Source organism: Saccoglossus kowalevskii, chromosome 14, assembly GCF_978046115.1.
Source record: "Saccoglossus kowalevskii chromosome 14, keSacKowa6.1, whole genome shotgun sequence".
Taxonomy (NCBI): domain Eukaryota; kingdom Metazoa; phylum Hemichordata; class Enteropneusta; family Harrimaniidae; genus Saccoglossus; species Saccoglossus kowalevskii.
The window spans coordinates 2,225,161-2,246,376 of record NC_140654.1 but is presented as its reverse complement, the minus strand read 5'-3'; the positions used below and the strand labels follow the sequence as shown (position 1 = coordinate 2,246,376).

General features: G+C 34.0%; 1 protein-coding gene across 1 annotated transcript in view; it reads left to right on the top strand.

The window, feature by feature from the left end:
• LOC102803990 (protein unc-45 homolog B-like) overlaps window positions 1–21,216 on the top strand; it is a 30,159-nt gene that overhangs the window by 4,441 nt on the left and 4,502 nt on the right. The window contains exons 5-13 of the mRNA XM_085507776.1: window positions 1,044–1,211; window positions 2,538–2,706; window positions 3,294–3,455; window positions 5,938–6,106; window positions 6,683–6,845; window positions 10,016–10,251; window positions 13,886–14,027; window positions 14,264–14,404; window positions 14,859–14,977. Coding sequence (XP_085363902.1) covers window positions 1,044–1,211; window positions 2,538–2,706; window positions 3,294–3,455; window positions 5,938–6,106; window positions 6,683–6,845; window positions 10,016–10,251; window positions 13,886–14,027; window positions 14,264–14,404; window positions 14,859–14,977 — 1,469 coding nt within the window. The remainder of the gene's footprint in view (window positions 1–1,043; window positions 1,212–2,537; window positions 2,707–3,293; window positions 3,456–5,937; window positions 6,107–6,682; window positions 6,846–10,015; window positions 10,252–13,885; window positions 14,028–14,263; window positions 14,405–14,858; window positions 14,978–21,216) is intronic.

Genomic DNA, 21,216 nt, shown 5'->3' with positions numbered 1-21,216 from the left:
ACTGTTGAATTATGGGTAATTGTTACTCATATAGATGCAGGGTTGAAATTTAGTTACCGAGGGTACCAGTGGTTCATGTTGACCACCATCTTACAATTCAGATGGTTTATAGTAAAACATTGGTGGTCCAAAACCTAATCAGTGTCTGAATCATCTGACTCATCATCAGCAACTTTCTCACAACCTTTTCATTCTTTGAAATTCTTTGGTAGTTTGCTTCTGGTAATTTTCATAAAACAAAACATGAACAAAGTATTCTTCATATTTTAAATATCCTGCAAATAGATTCAGTAGTGAGTGATGATAAATCAACATAATAAAACAACTTTGATGTCTGATATTTCATGACAAATTAACTCTGAATGCAAATAATCTACCAGGTATTTTGAGACTGAAGCTGGAATATAGATTGTCGGCAGTTCCTCTAGCCTAATGTTCCTCTAACTAAAATAATTAATTTCATGACGTCATTCTACCTGTCAATCACCTTGATACACTACAGATAAATTACAGGAGAATTTCTCTACAGTGGCGAGTGATGGTGTAGCAACACTTGCTTTAAATGCCTTGCCGTGACGCATTATGGTATTTGATTAAATCATTTTAGTTGAAAAAAAAAATTATTATTTCAATTCATTTAACAGACACTGTAGAAGTCAAGTACATTGGTTGGTGGTCTAAAACATTAGTACTGTAAAATCTGTATTAAAAGCTGCCGCTTCTATTAAAATAGTAGAATGCAACAGAGGGGATGCGGCTTCTATTAGAGCATCTACACATATGAGAAATGATGAATTTTTTATTCTAAATTATTCAAAAAGAATAGGTGCAACTTCTATTAGAGATACGGCTTTTAATTAATACAGATTTGACGGTACATTACATTTGAAAAAATAAAGTTGTTGGTCAACATGGACCACCAACAGTTTAATTTAGTGGTTTAAAGCATAAGACCAGTGGTCATATGATACATGACGCTAATTGCAAACTCTGAGATCTATAATAATTCTAAGCATCTCCTGAATATTTTTTTTTCTCCACAGGCAGCTCAGAATCTGATAGTTCTCGCTAGAGAGGAAGCTGGTGCAGAGAGGATTTTTCGTGAGAATGGAGTGCCGCAGATACTGAACCTTGCAAATGATGATGACAAGGAAACTAAACTCTCTGCATTAAGAGCCTTGGCCTGTATTTGTACAGGTCATAAAGCTAGGGTAAGGTTTGAACAATAATAACTGATAAATACTTTGTTTGATTCAAATTTTGTGCTAACAATCTATTTCACATACATTCGCATAGGACAGATATTAAACATAACACATCGGTATGAACTCCACCCTTTAAAGCGGCAGGGTTGTCACCTGCACACGCACGGGAATTGAGTCCCAAGCGATGATAACAACACACGCTAAAAATGCAAAGGCTCGTGGGTACACACTTGTTTGTAAACAATGACACGCTATGGCCACTGACGCATGCGCAGGTGCAAACTCTTTGCTTTAAGGTAGAACGCAACATAAAAGTAAGATTACTCAGTTTGAAAAAAATTTACGTTTGTTTCCTATGGCAAAGATGTATCTCAATATCTAAAAATTTTCTTTGTGACATATGGTGACTTCTTTTCGGAAACTGTTATTACTTCTATACCAAACATGTATGTACCAAACATATGTTTCTCGGGTGAACCTCTATGAGATTTGAGGTTATGTGCTGATATCATCACTGCTTAATTTTGGATGAATATTTTTGTAATTTTTGGTAAATAATGTTATTTTAATTTCTTCTTGAAAACTTTTACTCTGATTGGTTTGAGACTCTGTGTTATGTACCTTGAGTTGACCCCTGTTAGATTTGAATATTTCATGACTATATCTTCTTGAAAACTTTTGCTCTGATTGGTTTAAGACTCTGTGTTATGTACCTTGAGTGGACCCTTGTTAGATTTGAATATTTTGTGACGATATGTTTTTGAAAACTTTCACTCTGGTTGGTTTTAGTTTATGTGTTATGTACTCTGAGTGGTCCCCTGTTAGATTTGAATATTTCGTGACGATACCTTCAATTCTGTAATTTTGGCAAATATTTTTGTCATTTTTGGTAAAACATCTTATTGTTGACTTTTTCTTGGAAACCTCTACTCTGATTGCTTTAATACTTGGTATATGTGTACCTTGGGTCAGCCATTTTCTGACATATCCTTAAACTTGAGTTGATGTATCCACTAATATGTACTATTAAATTTGTCCTAAACACATGTGTTGAGACAAAGCCAAGGTCTATTAATTGTAGACAGATTTTGACACAAAATATTGTTACTGTTATATGCACAAAAATATTTGCACATGTAAAAAACTCATGAGTAGCATTCTACTTTGATACCTGGTGAATTCATTGGCCTCTAATTTCCAACTATATGCCATGCCGCAAAGAAAATATGATTATACCGGTAGTACATGTAGATCATCATTGGTCAGTTGTACAAAGCATTTGTAAGAGTTTGTATCTGGTCATTTTCAAACATGGTTTATTTTGAATTCTAGTCGTGTGCCATTGTGCGAGACGTTGGTTTAGACAAACTTGGTAAATACATTGGTACAGATGATGAGGACCTTGCTTCAGCCGGTGCTAACATTCTACAGCAGATTATATTTTCATTTATTAAGGAAGATACGACTGAACACAAAGGGAAAGAGCAGGCTGTCGTAGCAGGTAACATATTTCTGACACATTTTTATGCATTTTACTATATATTGGTAAAAAGTGATATTTTTGACTTCTTGTTAAAAACCGCAAGTCCAATTGCTTTGATATTACATATATAGGTACTATATGTGGACCTCTCTCAGATTTGTTCATTTTGTAATGATATCCTTAATTTTAGTGAATATTTTTGTCATTTTTGGTAAAAAGTGATATTTTCAATATAATTTTTATATTTTTTTTTTAAAGTATTTCATGGGTTACTTTTTTATTTAATACTGTAATGTTCTTACACTTTTTGGTTCAAATTATATCTGTCAAATCATTGTATTAGTTTAATATATCACTCAATATTATTTTTGCTGAAATGGGAAATTTTAGTCAAAATTGCTGAAAATAATTGGGAGAAAATATGTTGCATGATTTCAGGGTACTTGCCTATATCACATTTGAAGTCTCTTCAAATGTACCATGAAATACTCGCTAATTTTGTGTGAAACCTTTTTTCAAAATATACTCTGAATCGTAGACCCTAGAAGCCTTTTATTTGAAATGTTATCATCTAATTTTGCAAAATTAATGTCTGTTTTTTGTAGATACTGATAAAGAAATTAAAAGTATTTTATTATTTGTGATGAAGCTGTTAACAGATAAAAGTATTTCTGGATATGGAAGGGATGCTGTCCTAGATATATTGATTAAAACTCTACCAAACAAACACGGCAAAGGAAAATCACTTTCTTTCATAACTAATGGAGGTATGTAGTTATTAATTAATATTAGTACCAATGTGCTGTTATCAAAGCTGACCAGGTAGAACCAATTATATTAATACAAACTGTCTACCATTGTACATTGTCAGTCTGCAAGCTTTTTTAGTGTACACTGAGCAAACCAGATTATGGCATTGTACAATTCCTTAGGTTTTTTACAGTACTCAATTCACCACGTTCAATCTGAGAACTCTCTGCCTAATTTCGCCTAACCTTCCACTTTTATCACTTTTTAATCGACTACTAATCGCCTAATTTCCATTTTAGTCGCTCGCTCAAAGAAAATACTGACTGCTGCCGCATGAGTAGTTTTGATAGTAAAGTATGAAGATACAACTAGTATTAACTATTATTAACGACACTTCAAATCTAATAGTTGTATGACACTTGTATCATTCATGAAAGCAACTGAACGGCAATCTCTTGTTACATGATTTCGAACAGAGCTAGACATGTATAAAAAATTTGTCAAATTTAGTTGTAGCCGTAAACATTTGGTGACCAGTCAATGAACAATTTGAAAATCATACGGAAGTCCTTCGATACTGAAAATCATTGACCCTACTCTGGTTTACCTTATTTCACAACTTGCAAAGAAAACTGATTCGCCGTGGCCACTAATGTATCTCAGCCTAGTTTTTTCTTTTTGAACTAAGGTCAAATCCTACCCCTTTTGTCAAAATATACCAATGTTTTTCAGTGAATAATTTTGAAGCTTGTCATAGCACAAAAAACTATGTGAATCAATTCCATCCCATTTGTCAAAATATACCAATGTTTTTCAATGATGAAATTTTGAAGCCTGTCACAGCACAAAAAACTATGTGAATCAACACCCGAGACAACCCTTCAATTAGCATCAAATATGCTTTGTTACAACATCATTGATTGGCTGAAAGTCACATGATCGGAGCACGACCTGGGTCACAGAACCATATTTGTCCGTATTATTAAGAAGACATTGCGAGAGAACCACACCCAACCATTTTTAGCGCGGAAGTTGCCAACAAATGTCAAAAAACTTAATTTTATGGATTCGAATAAAATAAAGCTAGCGATTGGTAAGAATGGTTATAAATATATTCCCGATGCTCTTTGAATTTTTATTTTTTTGATCTTAATGTAAGAATTGGATAGTTGAAATTGCACCGTTTGAATGCGGTTGTTTCACCGAGACAACTCTAGCTCTGTTGTAGTTTTGCGATGTAAAATACAAAAAAAAATATAATATTAATTATTTTTGTTTTCAGCCCACAAATTACGGGACATGATCCCGATGAATTACGGTCAATGTTTGTCCTGTCTTGAATGATTGTCTTGAATGATGACTGTTAGGACCAATGCCTGTCACTGTCCTAAACTCAGTACAGAGAAACCAACAGGATCGACATTCCTAACAAATTATTGGGACACGGTCGACAGACATTCTAAACAATCAAAATTTTTAACAAAAGACAAGATTTTTTTGCAAACGTACTGCAAAATTGACAAATACACAAAGAGGTGTAATATTAGGTTTTATTTTGGGCTTAGAAATATTTTCTTTCACTCAGTCCATGCATGGTGATGGAACTGCTATTTAGCTTCATGGTCCTTTGGCTCGTCTTCTCCTTGGGGGGAAAACAACAATAATTATACAAAATCTCAAACACATTGCAAAGACTCAACAATCAGCAAAGGAAACCCAGACAACCATGTAGTACTTGTACTGAAATACATTTTGTAGCAGTGTGTCATGTCAGAATTATTTAAAATAAAATATTCAATCGCAGCCAAATCTCGGTCAAAGGGTCAGATTGCGTGCATATAATTATAGATAGTTAAAACAACAAGTATTTGAACTTTTGATGGCTGTCCGAATTTTAAATGCAAGTGAGTGAGCCGGTAATATTTCTGGGTTTGTGCAGTCGACAATAAAGTGGAAATTGTCCGGTCTAATTCAACAAGCGGGCACAAAAGCAAGTGAAAAAAGGAGATTGAAAATAGGAAACTGGCGAGAGGTTGGGCGAAATGATTACTGTAACTCCCCTGGAAGCTGAAATGAGAGAGTAGTACCAGGTGTTTTGATGTTCAGTTATTCCTGTCTGCTGCTGATTTTATTTTATTTCATGAAAATATCTATGATTTTAAGTTTATAATTTTAAAAATACTTTGTATTTAGTAAATATCTTACTACTTTTAAATATGATCAAATTTATTAATTTTGTGATAATGTGTTCATATTATTAACTATAAATGGATGTTTGCTTTCATAGCATGGGTCTCAAGTAGTTGAGTTATGCCATATTAAGTTAGTATATAAATTGTGGTTAATGATACAAGTAGTTTATTACACTTAGTCACAACACAATGTTGGATTTTAACTTAGGAATAACAAAAGCAATAATCAGTACTGATGATGCTAATAGTCATTCATTCATTCATTCATTCATTCATTCATTCATTCATTATTTATTTTTTTGTTTAGGTTTGAATAAATTGCTTCATGTAGCCTGTCAAGTACCTGATTTAAAACGACTGCCAATTACACCCAATACAAGAATGCGCACATCACTGCTCTTTGAAGAGTTGTATGATAGTATGTTAAGTGATAAAAACAGGGCGTATTACAAAGAACTTGTCAACAAATTCTTGACGTAAGTAGAAACTCTGAGAGTATCATTAGCAATTAAGGTTTCTGACTTTTTTTTGTTTTTTTACATTTGTAAGTGACACATTCTAACTAATTTATAAATGTTAATTCAAATAGGGTTCAGTATTTTCATTTTTAGTAGCACAAATTGTTTTAAATTTTGTTAAAAACTTGTAGCCCATGAAAAATGTTTATTTGGTCAAAATTATAGAAAAATACCACTTTGGCTAGCCAGAGTATGTTACCCGCGGATCTAGAAAAAAAAATTCTGGCAAATTCTGTTCATTGGGATTTACTAGTACATGTCATAAATGGTGATGTCATATAAATTGGCCAATCAACTACCCCCCCCCCCCCCCCCTCAAACAGGTCACAAATAAGGTGAAGTACAGTTATGTGTTGTCTTGGTTATTGCAGTCTCTTAAATGTACATGTCATGAAAGTTTTGTCTGACTGTTGGGTTGGGTTGGATTGGGTATCCAATCAGGCGATAGCTTGTGAGTCGCACTTTTAACATGGAAGCCCTTCTTTGTTGAGATTGTCTGGTTTCAATACTTGATATACGGTTACTGTATTTCAGAGAGCGTTTCATGCATAATGTCATGGAGTCCAACATGGAAGCCATCACTGCCATTACAGCATTGTTACAAGGACCATTTGATGTAGGAAGTGAAATGATTCAAAGAGATGGAGTCATGGAGATCATGGTTGCCATGGCTGCAAGTAAAGATGAAAAATTGCAGGTTGGTGTTTTGTTGCAGTACTAGTATTAACATATACTGCAGGAGATTACAGTATTTATTATTTTCATTGTTTAGTGCTGATGTGATGTAATTGCGTGATTCATTTGCGGCCATTTTTTTATTTTGGTTGCAATGAGAACACATTATTGATCAGTAAAATAACAAAATAAAAACAAATACTCATGTTATGCTACCAAAAAACATCAGTAAAAAACAATATGAAGACATTAACTAAGCATAATGAGAAATATTATCTTACAAGGAAATAATATTTTATTTAGGCATGAACTAACACAACTATGTTTACAAATCATTTTAAATGGTAACTAGTTAATCTCTCCTATAAATATTATAAATTTCAAAGTAGAAAAACCTACATTGATCCAGTGATCACTGCCCTATAAAAACCACCTTGAAAACACCACAATGTACACTAAAAATATTAATACAGACTTGAATCTGGTACCATCAATGGAATAAAATTAACCTTCTCACCGCCAGATCCCTCTTTTCACTGTTTCCTGTTTTATAGTCTGCACTTTCCTTCAGAAGGTTGGGACAAAAGTAGCCAAATTTTTTAGTAAAAACTGAAAATTGATTCAAATTTTGTCTGTTCGCCCTAAAATTAGGGTTCATCCAAAAATATTTAAAAATATAAGAAATAAATACAGAATAATTTGGGTGAGAAAGTCTGGAGATGAAAATAGAGAATTTGAATTATTTTTGAAAACAAGAGTAAAGGAAAACATGCCAACACTATTTATAAACAGTGTCATAGAAACAAACACCTGTCCAGTCAATGTCACATGATTTCCAAATCATGATATCACACCTAGCAAATAATAAATGTTTAAAACAAAAGAGAAAACTACAAAAAAAAAAGTGTCTTACACAGATAGACAAATTAACCTAAAGAAAAATTAATGACAAAATATAGAAAATGTGTCACAAAGAAACACCACTGATGGAACACTCAGTTTTATACTACTCTGAGAAAAAAGAAAAGTAAATATGAAAAAACACAAACAAGAAAAACTACTATCATGTATAGAACATTGTAAATAAAACCAAATCAGCACAGGAATTCTGGAAAAAAATTATTATAGTATTAATAATAAGAAATAAAGCAACAACGTAAACGAAATTCCATATACATACACATACATGTACATAGATTGAACATTTTCAATTAATTAGTAAAAATATTAACACAACTCCAGATAAAATAGAAATAGAAATAAATTAGAACAATTAGAAAATAAAATGAAAGACAACATTGACATTAGACTGGCGCAGTCGGGCGATTACTTTGTTTTTGTAGTTTAAATAAAATAAAAAAATTGCGAAATGGAGGTGTTAGCACGAAATCCATTGTAACTGCGAAATCACCCCTACTGCCAGGAACCCGCTGATTTTTCAATGGGTAATTATGTTAATGTGTTCTAATTGACAATCATCTAAGCCAATCACAACGTCTCTTCAACTTACCTCTGACTGAGAAGGCATCGGCTGATTATAGCAGCCGATTTTTTTTTTAATTCTACGACTAGTACGAGTTACTTTTTTTACACATTGTGATTAATTAGAAATTACGACTAAGACATACTCGAATTTCAACGTGCCGCCATGTTGGGTCTGCAGTGTGACCTTTACCATGTTGACCTCATTATGCACGTATTTCCCCGCCCACATCATTATAATAAGTGCATTCATGAATATTTAATCGCCCCGACTGCGCCAGTCTACATTGACATAAATTATCTAATAAAACTGACAGAAATCATACAAAGATTAAAAAGAATAAAGAGGAATTGACAACGTAATTGCCAAAGTGTTTAGAATGATTATAAATAATATTATTATACATCACTGTAATGCCATAAGTTACAGCATGTCGTAATTTTGCGGTATTTTACGGGGTATTTTCATCCTACACATGTACCATATTAGGAAATGCGAATTCCAAATATAGATTGATACGTGTGTAAGCGTCCTCTAATAATAAAAACAAACATGGCTGCCTCCACACAAAGATTTCGCTGATTCTGTTTTAAACTTTTTGTATTTCCACATTCCTATGATGTATTCTTGGAAGGAAAAGATGTATAATAATAAGGTTATTACGAGGATACCTCAAAGTATGCACTCAGACAGTACACCATTGCATCAACCTCCGCTGCACGTCGACCGTTACTCCCACTGTACTGTCTTCGTGCATACTTTGAGGTATCCTCATATAACCTCATAGATCATCAAAGTACCTGGACAGTAATTCTATAAAACATGTTCTAACTGTCCTTACTGGAAACAAATTTATACTAACAGTTAGGGGGCTACAATTAAATACAGAAAAGACACAAGTCATTATATTCGATAGCACTGAATGTAAAACAAATAAAAAACAATTTAAATATAGTGAAAAACTAATTTAAGACTGAGAAACAATACACCTATTTAAGAGTTTTTCAAAAATCAAGTGGCTCAATAGCATTCACAGAAAATAAGCTGGACAATAACATTTATAAGGTAGCAACGATACGATCATAGATGTATACAACATCAAAAAATATCACTAAAAAGGGGGGAAATAATTTCAATGAAACACAAATACCAATATTGACATGAAATTCTGAAAGATTGTTGGTAATATTAAAAGTAAAAATGAAAATGTGAAATTATGTACATGAACAAGAGGAATACATAAACATATTAGAAAATACACATGTTAAAACAATTGCATAATCCAGTTTAAGTTGTCATAAACTGGCAATAAAAAAGAATGGTATACATGCAACCAAAAACACCAATAAAAGACAGAATTAGTTTTCATTGTCATGTAATAGAAAATGAATTACACAATTTGATAAACTGTAAATAGCTGCATTATGGTACTACCTGACATCTTGTACCAGGATTTAATCTAAATAATTGCTTATCAGTTATTGCATTATTGAAACTTTTATTGTATTTCATTAAACTTAATTTCTGAAATACTGGAAACCAAATTAGAAATGTTCGTTTTCTGAATGGTTGGAATAAAGCCTTTTTTATCTTCATGATTGTATTCATTGAGCTTGTCAGAAAAGAATAATTGCAAATGATGACATGAAACTAACTAATGAATTCCTTTTGAAACATGAACATTGAATACTATTTTTTTGTTTTGGCAGATTGTTTCTACAGAAGCCATTATTCATACAGCGAGTAAAAAGAAACACTGCTTAGGAGTACTTTCAGCGGGTGTACCAATACTAAAAGAACTGTACAAAAGCAAGAACGTTACTGAACGTGTACGAGTGAGGGCACTTGTTGGTTTATGCAAATTTGGTTGCTATGGTGGCACTGATGCAAGTATCAGGGCTTTTGCTGAAGGATCAAATATTAGATTAGCATCTGAAATTAGACGGTAAGTTATTAAATTAGCATCTGAAATTAGACGGTAAGTTATTAGATTAGCATCTAAAATTAGATGGCAAGTTATTAGATTATCATCTGTAATTAGACGGTAGGTTATTAAATTAGCATTTGAAATTAGACAGTAAGTTATTAAATTAGCTTCTGAAATTAGATAGTAAGTTATTAAATTAGCATTTGAAATTAGACGGTAAGTTATTAAATTAGCTTCTGAAATTAGACGGTAAGTTATTAGATTATCATCTGTAATTAGACGGTAAGTTATTAAATTAGCATTTGAAATTAGACAGTAAGTTATTAAATTAGCTTCTGAAATTAGAGGGTAAGTTATTAAATTAGCATTTGAAATTAGACAGTAAGTTATTAAATTAGCTTCTGAAATTAGACGGTAAGTTATTAAATTAGCATCTGAAATTAGACGGTATTTTATTAAATTAGCATTTGAAATTAGACGGTAAGTTATTAAATTAGCTTCTGAAATTAGAGGGTAAGTTATTAAATTAGCATTTGAAATTAGACAGTAAGTTATTAAATTAGCTTCTGAAATTAGACGGTAAGTTATTAGATTATCATCTGTAATTAGATGGTAAGTTATTAAATTAGCATTTGAAATTAGACAGTAAGTTATTAAATTAGCTTCTGAAATTAGACGGTAAGTTATTAGATTATCATCTGTAATTAGACGATAAGTTATTAAATTAGCATTTGAAATTAGACAGTAAGTTATTAAATTAGCTTCTGAAATTAGACAGTAAGTTATTAAATTAGCATCTGAAATTAGACTGTATTATATTAAATTAGCATTTGAAATTAGACGGTAAGTTATTAAATTAGCTTCTGAAATTAGATAGTAAGTTTTTAAATTAGCATTTGAAATTAGACAGTAAGTTATTAAATTAGCTTCTGAAATTAGACGGTAAGTTATTAAATTAGCATCTGAAATTAGACGGTATTTTATTAAATTAGCATTTGAAATTAGACGGTAAGTTATTAAATTAGCTTCTGAAATTAGAGGGTAAGTTATTAAATTAGCATTTGAAATTAGACAGTAAGTTATTAAATTAGCTTCTGAAATTAGACGGTAAGTTATTAGATTATCATCTGTAATTAGATGGTAAGTTATTAAATTAGCATTTGAAATTAGACAGTAAGTTATTAAATTAGCTTCTGAAATTAGACGGTAAGTTATTAGATTATCATCTGTAATTAGACGATAAGTTATTAAATTAGCATTTGAAATTAGACAGTAAGTTATTAAATTAGCTTCTGAAATTAGACAGTAAGTTATTAAATTAGCATCTGAAATTAGACTGTATTATATTAAATTAGCATTTGAAATTAGACGGTAAGTTATTAAATTAGCTTCTGAAATTAGAGGGTAAGTTATTAAATTAGCATTTGAAATTAGACAGTAAGTTATTAAATTAGCTTCTGAAATTAGACGGTAAGTTATTAGATTATCATCTGTAATTAGATGGTAAGTTATTAAATTAGCATTTGAAATTAGACAGTAAGTTATTAAATTAGCTTCTGAAATTAGACGGTAAGTTATTAGATTATCATCTGTAATTAGACGATAAGTTATTAAATTAGCATTTGAAATTAGACAGTAAGTTATTAAATTAGCTTCTGAAATTAGACAGTAAGTTATTAAATTAGCATCTGAAATTAGACTGTATTATATTAAATTAGCATTTGAAATTAGACGGTAAGTTATTAAATTAGCTTCTGAAATTAGATAGTAAGTTTTTAAATTAGCATTTGAAATTAGACGGTAAGTTATTAAATTAGCTTCTGAAATTAGACGGTATTTTATTAAATTAGCATTTGAAATTAGACGGTAAGTTATTAAATTAGCTTCTGAAATTAGAGGGTAAGTTATTAAATTAGCATTTGAAATTAGACAGTAAGTTATAAATTAGCTTCTGAATTAGACGGTAAGTTATTAAATTAGCATCTGAAATTAGACGGTAAGTTATTAAATTAGCATTTGAAATTAGAGGGTAAGTTATTAGATTAGCATTTGAAATTAGACGGTAAGTTATTAAATTAGCTTCTGAAATTAGAGGGTAAGTTATTAGATTAGCATTTGAAATTAGACGGTAAGTTATTGAATTAGCTTCTGAAATTAGAGGGTAAGTTAATAGATTAGAATCTGAAATTAGACGGTAAGTTATTAGATTAGCATCTGTAATTAGACAGTAAGTTATTAGATTAGCTTCTGTAATTAGACAGTAAGTTATTAGATTAGCATCTGAAATTAGACGGTAAGTTATTATATTAGCATCTGTAATTAGTAAGTTATTATATTAGCATCTGTAATTAGACAGTAAGTTATTATATTAGCATCTGTAATTAGACAGTAAGTTATTAGATTAGCATCTGAAATTAGACAGTAAGTTATTATATTAGCATCTGTAATTAGACAGTAAGTTATTAGATTAGCTTCTAAAATTAGACAGTAAGTTATTCGATTAGCATCTGTAATTAGACAGTAAGTTATTAGATTAGCATCTGAAATTAGACGGTAAGTTATTATATTAGCATCTGAAATTAGACGGTAAGTTATTATATTAGCATCTGTAATTAGACAGTAAGTTATTATATTAGCATCTGTAATTAGACAGTAAATTATTAGATTAGCATCTGTAATTAGACAGTAAGTTATTATATTAGCATCTGTAATTAGACAGTAAGTTATTAGATTAGCATCTGTAATTAGACAGTAAGTTATTATATTAGCATCTGTAATTAGACAGTAAATTATTAGATTAGCATCTGTAATTAGACAGTAAGTCACTAGATTAGCATCTGTAATTAGACAGTAAGTTATTAGATTAGCTTCTAAAATTAGACAGTAAGTTATTACATTAGCATCTGTAATTAGACAGTAAGTTATTAGATTAGCATCTGTAATTAGATGGTAAGTTATTAGATTAGCATCTGTAATTAGATAGCAAGTTATTAGATTAGCTTCTGAAATTAGATAGTAAGTTATTAAATCAGCATCTGAAATTAGACGGTAAGTTATTAAATTAGCATCTGAAATTAGACGGTAAGTTATTAGATTAGCATTTGTAATTAGATGGTAAGTTATTAAATTAAAATCATAAATTAGATGGTAAGTTATTAGATTAGCATCTGTAATTAGATAGCAAGTTATTAGATTAGCTTCTGAAATTAGATAGTAAGTTATTAAATCAGCATCTGAAATTAGACGGTAAGTTATTAAATTAGCATCTGAAATTAGACGGTAAGTTATTAGATTAGCATTTGTAATTAGATGGTAAGTTATTAAATTAAAATCATAAATTAGATGGTAAGTTATTAGATTAGCATCTGTAATTAGATAGCAAGTTATTAGATTAGCTTCTGAAATTAGATAGTAAGTTATTAAATCAGCATCTGAAATTAGACGGTAAGTTATTAAATTAAAATCATAAATTAGATGGTAAGTTATTAGATTTGCATCTGAATTATGTTATTCTTCTGTTGGTTGTAAATGTGCTACTATTTTCATCTAGCCATTATTATTATTATTAAAATTTGTTTTTTAAATCCTTATGCACATGAGCAGTTATGAAGATAATGTTGTTTCAAGCTAAATTTGCATCTTTTTTCATTAGATTTCTTCTAAATGCACAAAAAGATGCAGATATTAGAAAGTGGGCTGCAGAAGGTTTGGGCTACCTCACGTTAGATGCTGATGTCAAGGAAGCACTCTGTGAAGATGAAGAAGCTCTCAAAGCTGTCATACAAACTGCTAAGGTAAATCACTGTCTGGCCTGCAAAAATTTTGTATTTGTTTATTTCACAACACAATCTTGTACTGGTAATCAAACTGCTAAGGTAAATCACTGACTAGGTCTGCAAAGATTTTGTATTTGTTTATTTCACAACATAATTTTGCAATTTATCTTCATACAAAATAGTTTGAGTTTGTTTATTTGCTTGTTGGAGGTATTTATTTAATCTAATCAGCTGATATGTTTTCTACTTTTCAGACTATGGATACTTCAATGTACTATGGCTATGCATCAATCTTCGTGAATCTGACAAACAGTTACTACAAAGATGAACCTCCAAAAGAACTTGTTGATCTTGCTAGATTTGCTAAGCAGCATGTTCCTGAAGAACATTTAAAAGTAAGTGAAGCTAAGAAATGTCGAAGTACTCCCTACCCTGTCAATTTATATCAGATTTTGTCTTTCTGAATACAATGAAAACAAATATTGGTGATCCTTGTATTTATGTTAAGTCAAAATATATACTGTAAAATGACTAATTTTCACCCGGTTTAAATTTTGCAGATTTACCATTTCAGGCATATTCAGTAGGTTTTAAATTCACGGTTTTATCATTTAGATAATGTGTTCCATGCTAAATTTTACATATTCCCTGGGTTTTAATTTAGCGCATTTTCCAGTTAAAAATTAAAACCCAAAATAATTAACCCTTTTACAGTAAGTGCCAATTTTGTTACAATTTGATAAATTGCAAAATGGAAATCATGTCAGTCACTTTAGGGGTTGAAAGAGGTAGTTATACAATCTTTAATTAATGGCAATATTGTTGAGCTAATGAATATTTCTAACACAGGATGCTCCAGAATACGTTGTAAAAAGAGTGAAATTATTGTTAAAGCTTGGTGTGGTAACATCTTTAGTCTTTATGAGCAACAAAACAGACAGCAATGCTGTGAAAGAACTGCTTTCAAGGTAATCAACTCTTTATTTCTGTGACATCATATTTGATATTTATAACAGCTGTTTACTAAGACAGGCTTGATGGTCAAGTAGACTTGGTCTGTGGACCACAACGCATGATACCCTTTGCCTAAAGGCGTGTGGGTTCAAATTACTCGACGACCAGGATTAGTGAGAAAATGTTTTTCATCTTATAAAGTAGCTTTTTCAACTTTCAAGATTGCCTATCCCAGGGGTTTCCACACAATGAAAATGTTAGACTTAAAATGTTAGATCACTTTATCCTCATGAGAGGGTTGATCACTTTATCCACAGTAGAGGGTTGACCACTTTATCCACAGTAGAGGGTTGATCACTTTATTACAGTAGAGGGTTGATCACTTTATCCACAGTAGAGGGTGGATCACTTTATTTTCAGTAGAAGGTTGACCACTTTATCCACAGTAGAGGGTTGATCACTTTATCCACAGTAGAGGGTTGATCACTTTATCCACAGTAGAGGGTTGACCACTTTATTACAGTAGAGGGTTGATCACTTTATCCACAGTAGAGGGTGGATCACTTTATTTTCAGTAGAAGGTTGACCACTTTATCCACAGTAGAGGGTTGATCACTTTATCCACAGTAGAGGGTTGATCACTTTATCCACAGTAGAGGGTTGATCACTTTATTACAGTAGAGGGTTGATCACTTTATCCACAGTAGAGGGTGGATCACTTTATTTTCAGTAGAAGGTTGACCACTTTATCCACAGTAGAGGGTTGATCAATTTATCCACAGTAGAGGGTTGATCACTTTATCCACAGTAGAGGGTTGATCACTTTATCCACAGTAGAGGGTTGACCACTTTATCCACAGTAGAGGGTTGATCACTTTATTACAGTAGAGGGTTGATCACTTTATCCACAGTAGAGGGTGGATCACTTTATCTTCAGTAGAAGGTTGACCACTTTATCCACAGTAGAGGGTTGATCAATTTATCCACAGTAGAGGGTTGACCACTTTATTACAGTAGAGGGTTGATCACTTTATCCACAGTAGAGAGTTGATCACTTTATCCACAGTAGAGAGTTGATCACTTTATCCACAGTAGAGAGTTGACCACTTTATTACAGTAGACGGTTGATCACTTTATCCACAGTACAGGGTTGACCACTTTATCCTTAGTAGAGGGTTGATCACTTTATCCACAGTAGAGGGTTGATCACTTTATCCTCAGTAGAAGGTTGACTACTTTATCCACAGTAGAGGGTTGATCACTTTATCCACAGTAGAGGGTTGACCGCTTTATTACAGTAGAGGGTTGATCACTTTATCCACAGTACAGGGTTGACCACTTTATCCTTAGTAGAGGGTTGATCACTTTATCCACAGTAGAGGGTTGATCAATTTATCCACAGTAGAGGGTTGACCACTTTATTACAGTAGAAGGTTGATCACTTTATCCACAGTAGAGAGTTGATCACTTTATCCACAGTAGAGAGTTGATCACTTTATCCACAGTAGAGAGTTGATCACTTTATCCACAGTAGAGAGTTGATCACTTTATCCACAGTAGAGAGTTGATCACTTTATCCACAGTAGAGAGTTGACCACTTTATTACAGTAGAGGGTTGATCACTTTATCCACAGTAGAGGGTTGATCACTTTATCCACAGTAGAGGGTTGATCACTTTATCCTCAGTAGAAGGTTGACCACTTTATCCACAGTAGAGGGTTGACCGCTTTATTACAGTAGAGGGTTGATCACTTTATCCACAGTAGAGGGTTGACCACTTTATTACAGTAGAGGGTTGATCACTTTATTACAGTAGAGAGTTGGTCACTTTATCCTCAGCAGAAGGTTGACCACTTTATCCACAGTAGAGGATTGATCACTTTATCCACAGTAGAGGGTTGATCACTTTATCCACAGAAGAGGGTTGATCACTTTATCCACAGTAGAGGATTGATCACTTTATCCACAGTAGAGGGCTGATCACTTTATCCACAGTACAGGATTGACCACTTTATCCACAGTAGAGGGTTGATCACTTTATCCACAGTAGAGGATTGATCACTTTATCCACAGTAGAGGATTGATCACTTTATCCACAGTAGAGGGTTGATCACTTTATCCACAGAAGAGGGTTGATCACTTTATCCACAGTAGAGGATTGATCACTTTATCCACAGTAGAGGATTGATCACTTTATCCACAGTACAGGATTGACCACTTTATCCACAGTAGAGGGTTGATCACTTTATCCACAGTAGAGGGTTGATCACTTTATCCACAGTGGAGGGTTGATCACTTTATCCACAGTAGAGGGTAGATCACTTTATCCACAGTAGAGGGTAGATCACTTTATCCACAGTAGAGGGTAGATCACTTTATCCACAGTAGAGGGTAGATCACTTTATCCACAGTAGAGGGTAGATCACTTTATCCACAGTAGAGGGTAGATCACTTTATCCACAGTAGAGGGTAGATCACTTTATCCACAGTAGAGGGTAGATCACTTTATCCACAGTAGAGGGTAGATCACTTTATCCACAGTAGAGGGTAGATCACTTTATCCACAGTAGAGGGTTGATCACTTTATCCACAGTAGAGGGTTGATCACTTTATCCACAGTAGAGGGTTGATCACTTTATCCACAGTAGAGGGTTGATCACTTTATCCTCAGGAGAGGGTTGATCACTTTATCCTCAGGAGAGGGTTGATCACTTTATCCTCAGGAGAGGGTTGATCACTTTATCCACAGTAGAGGGTAGATCACTTTATCTACAGTAGAGGGTTGATCACTTTATCCTCAGGAGAGGGTTGATCACTTTATCCACAGTAGAGGGTTGACCACTTTATCTACAGTAGAGGGTTGATCACTTTATCCACAGTAGAGGGTTGACCACTTTATCCTTAGTAGAGGGTTGATCACTTTATCCACAGTAGAGGGTTGATCACTTTATCTACAGTAGAGGGTTGATCACTTTATTACAGTAGAGGGTTGACCACTTTATCCACAGTAGAGGGTTGACCACTTTATCCACAGTAGAGGGTTGATCACTTTATCCACAGTAGAGGGTTGATCACTTTATTAAAGTAGAGGGTTGATAACTTTATCCACAGTAGAGGGTTGATCACTTTATCTACAGTAGAGGGTTGATCACTTTATCCACAGTAGAGGGTTGATCACTTTATCCACAGTAGAGGGTTGACCACTTTATCCACAGTAGAGGGTTGATCACTTTATCCACAGTAGAGGGTTGATCACTTTATTACAGTAGAGGGTTGATCACTTTATCCACAGTAGAGGGTTGACCACTTTATCCACAGTAGAGGGTTGACCACTTTATTACAGTAGAGGGTTTATCACTTTATCCTCAGTAGAGGGTTGACCACTTTATCCACAGTAGAGGGTAGATCACTTTATCCACAGTAGAGAGTTGACCACTTTATCCACAGTAGAGGGTTGATCACTTTATCCACAGTAGAGGGTTGACCACTTTATCCACAGTAGAGGGTTGACCACATTATTACAGTAGAGGGTTTATCACTTTATCCTCAGTAGAGGGTTGACCACTTTATCCACAGTAGAGGGTAGATCACTTTATCCACAGTAGAGAGTTGACCACTTTATCCACAGTAGAGGGTTGACCACTTTACTACAGTAGAGGGTTTATCACTTTATCCTCAGTAGAGGGTTGACCACTTTATCCACAGTAGAGGGTAGATCACTTTATCCACAGTAGAGAGTTGACCACTTTATCCACAGTAGAGGGTTGACCACTTTATCCTCAGTAGAGGGTTGATCACTTTATCCACAGTAGAGGGTTGATCACTTTATCCACAGTAGAGGGTTGATCACTTTATCCACAGTAGAGGGTTGATCACTTTATCCACAGTAGAGGGTTGATCACTTTATCCACAGTAGAGGGTTGATCACTTTATCCACAGTAGAGGGTAGATCACTTTATCGACTGTAGAGGGTTGACCACTTTATCCACAGTAGAGGGTTGACCACTTTATCCACAGTAGAGGGTTGACCACTTTATCCACAGTAGAGGATTGATCACTTTATCCACAGTAGAGGGTTGATCACTTTATCCACAGTAGAGGGTTGATCACTTTATCCACAGTAGAGGGTTGATCACTTTATCCACAGTAGAGAGTTGACCACTTTATCCACAGTAGAGGGTTGACCACTTTATCCTCAGTAGAGGGTTGATCACTTTATCCACAGTAGAGGGTTGATCACTTTATCCACAGTAGAGGGTTGATCACTTTATCCACAGTAGAGGGTTGATCACTTTATCCACAGTAGAGGGTTGATCACTTTATCCACAGTAGAGGGTTGATCACTTTATCCACAGTAGAGGGTAGATCACTTTATCCACAGTAGAGGGTAGATCACTTTATCCACAGTAGAGGGTAGATCACTTTATCCACAGTAGAGGGTTGATCACTTTATCCACAGTAGAGGGTTGATCACTTTATCCACAGTAGAGGGTTGATCACTTTATCCACAGTAGAGGGTTGATCACTTTATCCACAGTAGAGGGTTGATCACTTTATCCACAGTAGAGGGTAGATCACTTTATCGACAGTAGAGGGTTGACCACTTTATCCACAGTAGAGGGTTGACCACTTTATCCACAGTAGAGGATTGATCACTTTATCCACAGTAGAGGGTTGATCACTTTATCCACAGTAGAGGGTTGATCACTTTATCCACAGTAGAGGGTTGATCACTTTATCCACAGTAGAGGGTTGATCACTTTATCCACAGTAGAGGGTTGATCACTTTATCCACAGTAGAAGGTAGATCACTTTATCCACAGTAGAGGGTAGATCACTTTATCCACAGTAGAGGGTAGATCACTTTATCCACAGTAGAGGGTTGATCACTTTATCCACAGTAGAGGGTTGATCACTTTATCCACAGTAGAGGGTTGATCACTTTATCCACAGTAGAGGGTTGATCACTTTATCCACAGTAGAGGGTAGATCACTTTATTGACAGTAGAGGGTTGACCACTTTATCCACAGTAGAGGGTTGACCACTTTATCCACAGTAGAGGATTGATCACTTTATCCACAGTAGACTGTTTTATCCACAGTAGAGGGTTGATCACTTTATCCACAGTAGAGGGTTGATCACTTTATCCACAGTAGAGGGTTGACCACTTTATCCACAGTAGACTGTTTTATCCACAGTAGAGGGTTGATCACTTTATCCACAGTAGAGGGTTGATCACTTTATCCACAGTAGAGGGTTGACCACTTTATCCACAGTAGAGGATTGATCACTTTATCCACAGTAGAGGGTTGACCACTTTATCCACAGTAGACTGTTTTGTCCACAGTAGAGGGTTGATCACTTTATCCACAGTAGAGGGTTGATCACTTTATCCACAGTAGAGGGTTGACCACTTTATCCACAGTAGACTGTTTTATCCACAGTAGAGGGTTGATCACTTTATCCACAGTAGAGGGTTGACCACTTTATCCACAGTAGAGGATTGATCACTTTATCCACAGTAGAGGATTGATCACTTTATCCACAGTAGAGGGTTGATCACTTTATCCACAGTAGAGGATTGATCACTTTATCCACAGTAGAGGGTAGATCACTTTATTACAGTAGAGGGTTGATCACTTTATCCACAGTAGAGGATTGATCACTTTATCCACAATAGAGGGTAGATCACTTTATTACAGTAGAGGGTTGACCACTTTATCCACAGTAGAGGATTGATCACTTTATCCACAGTAGAGGATTGATCACTTTATCCACAGTAGAGGATTGATCACTTTATCCACAGTAGACTGTTTTATCCACAGTAGAGGGTTGATCACTTTATCCACAGTAGAGGGTTGACCACTTTATCCACAGTAGAGGATTGATCACTTTATCCACAGTAGAGGGTTGATCACTTTATCCACAGTAGAGGATTGATCACTTTATCCACAGTAGAGGGTAGATCACTTTATCCACAGTAGAGGGTAGATCACTTTATCCACAGTAGAGGATTGATCACTTTATCCACAGTAGAGGGTAGATCACTTTATTACAGTAGAGGGTTGATCACTTTATCCACAGTAGAGGGTTGACCACTTTATTACAGTAGAGGATTGATCACTTTATCCACAGTAGAGGGTAGATCACTTTATCCACAGTAGAGGGTAGATCACTTTATCCACAGTAGAGGATTGATCACTTTATCCACAGTAGAGGGTAGATCACTTTATTACAGTAGAGGGTAGATCA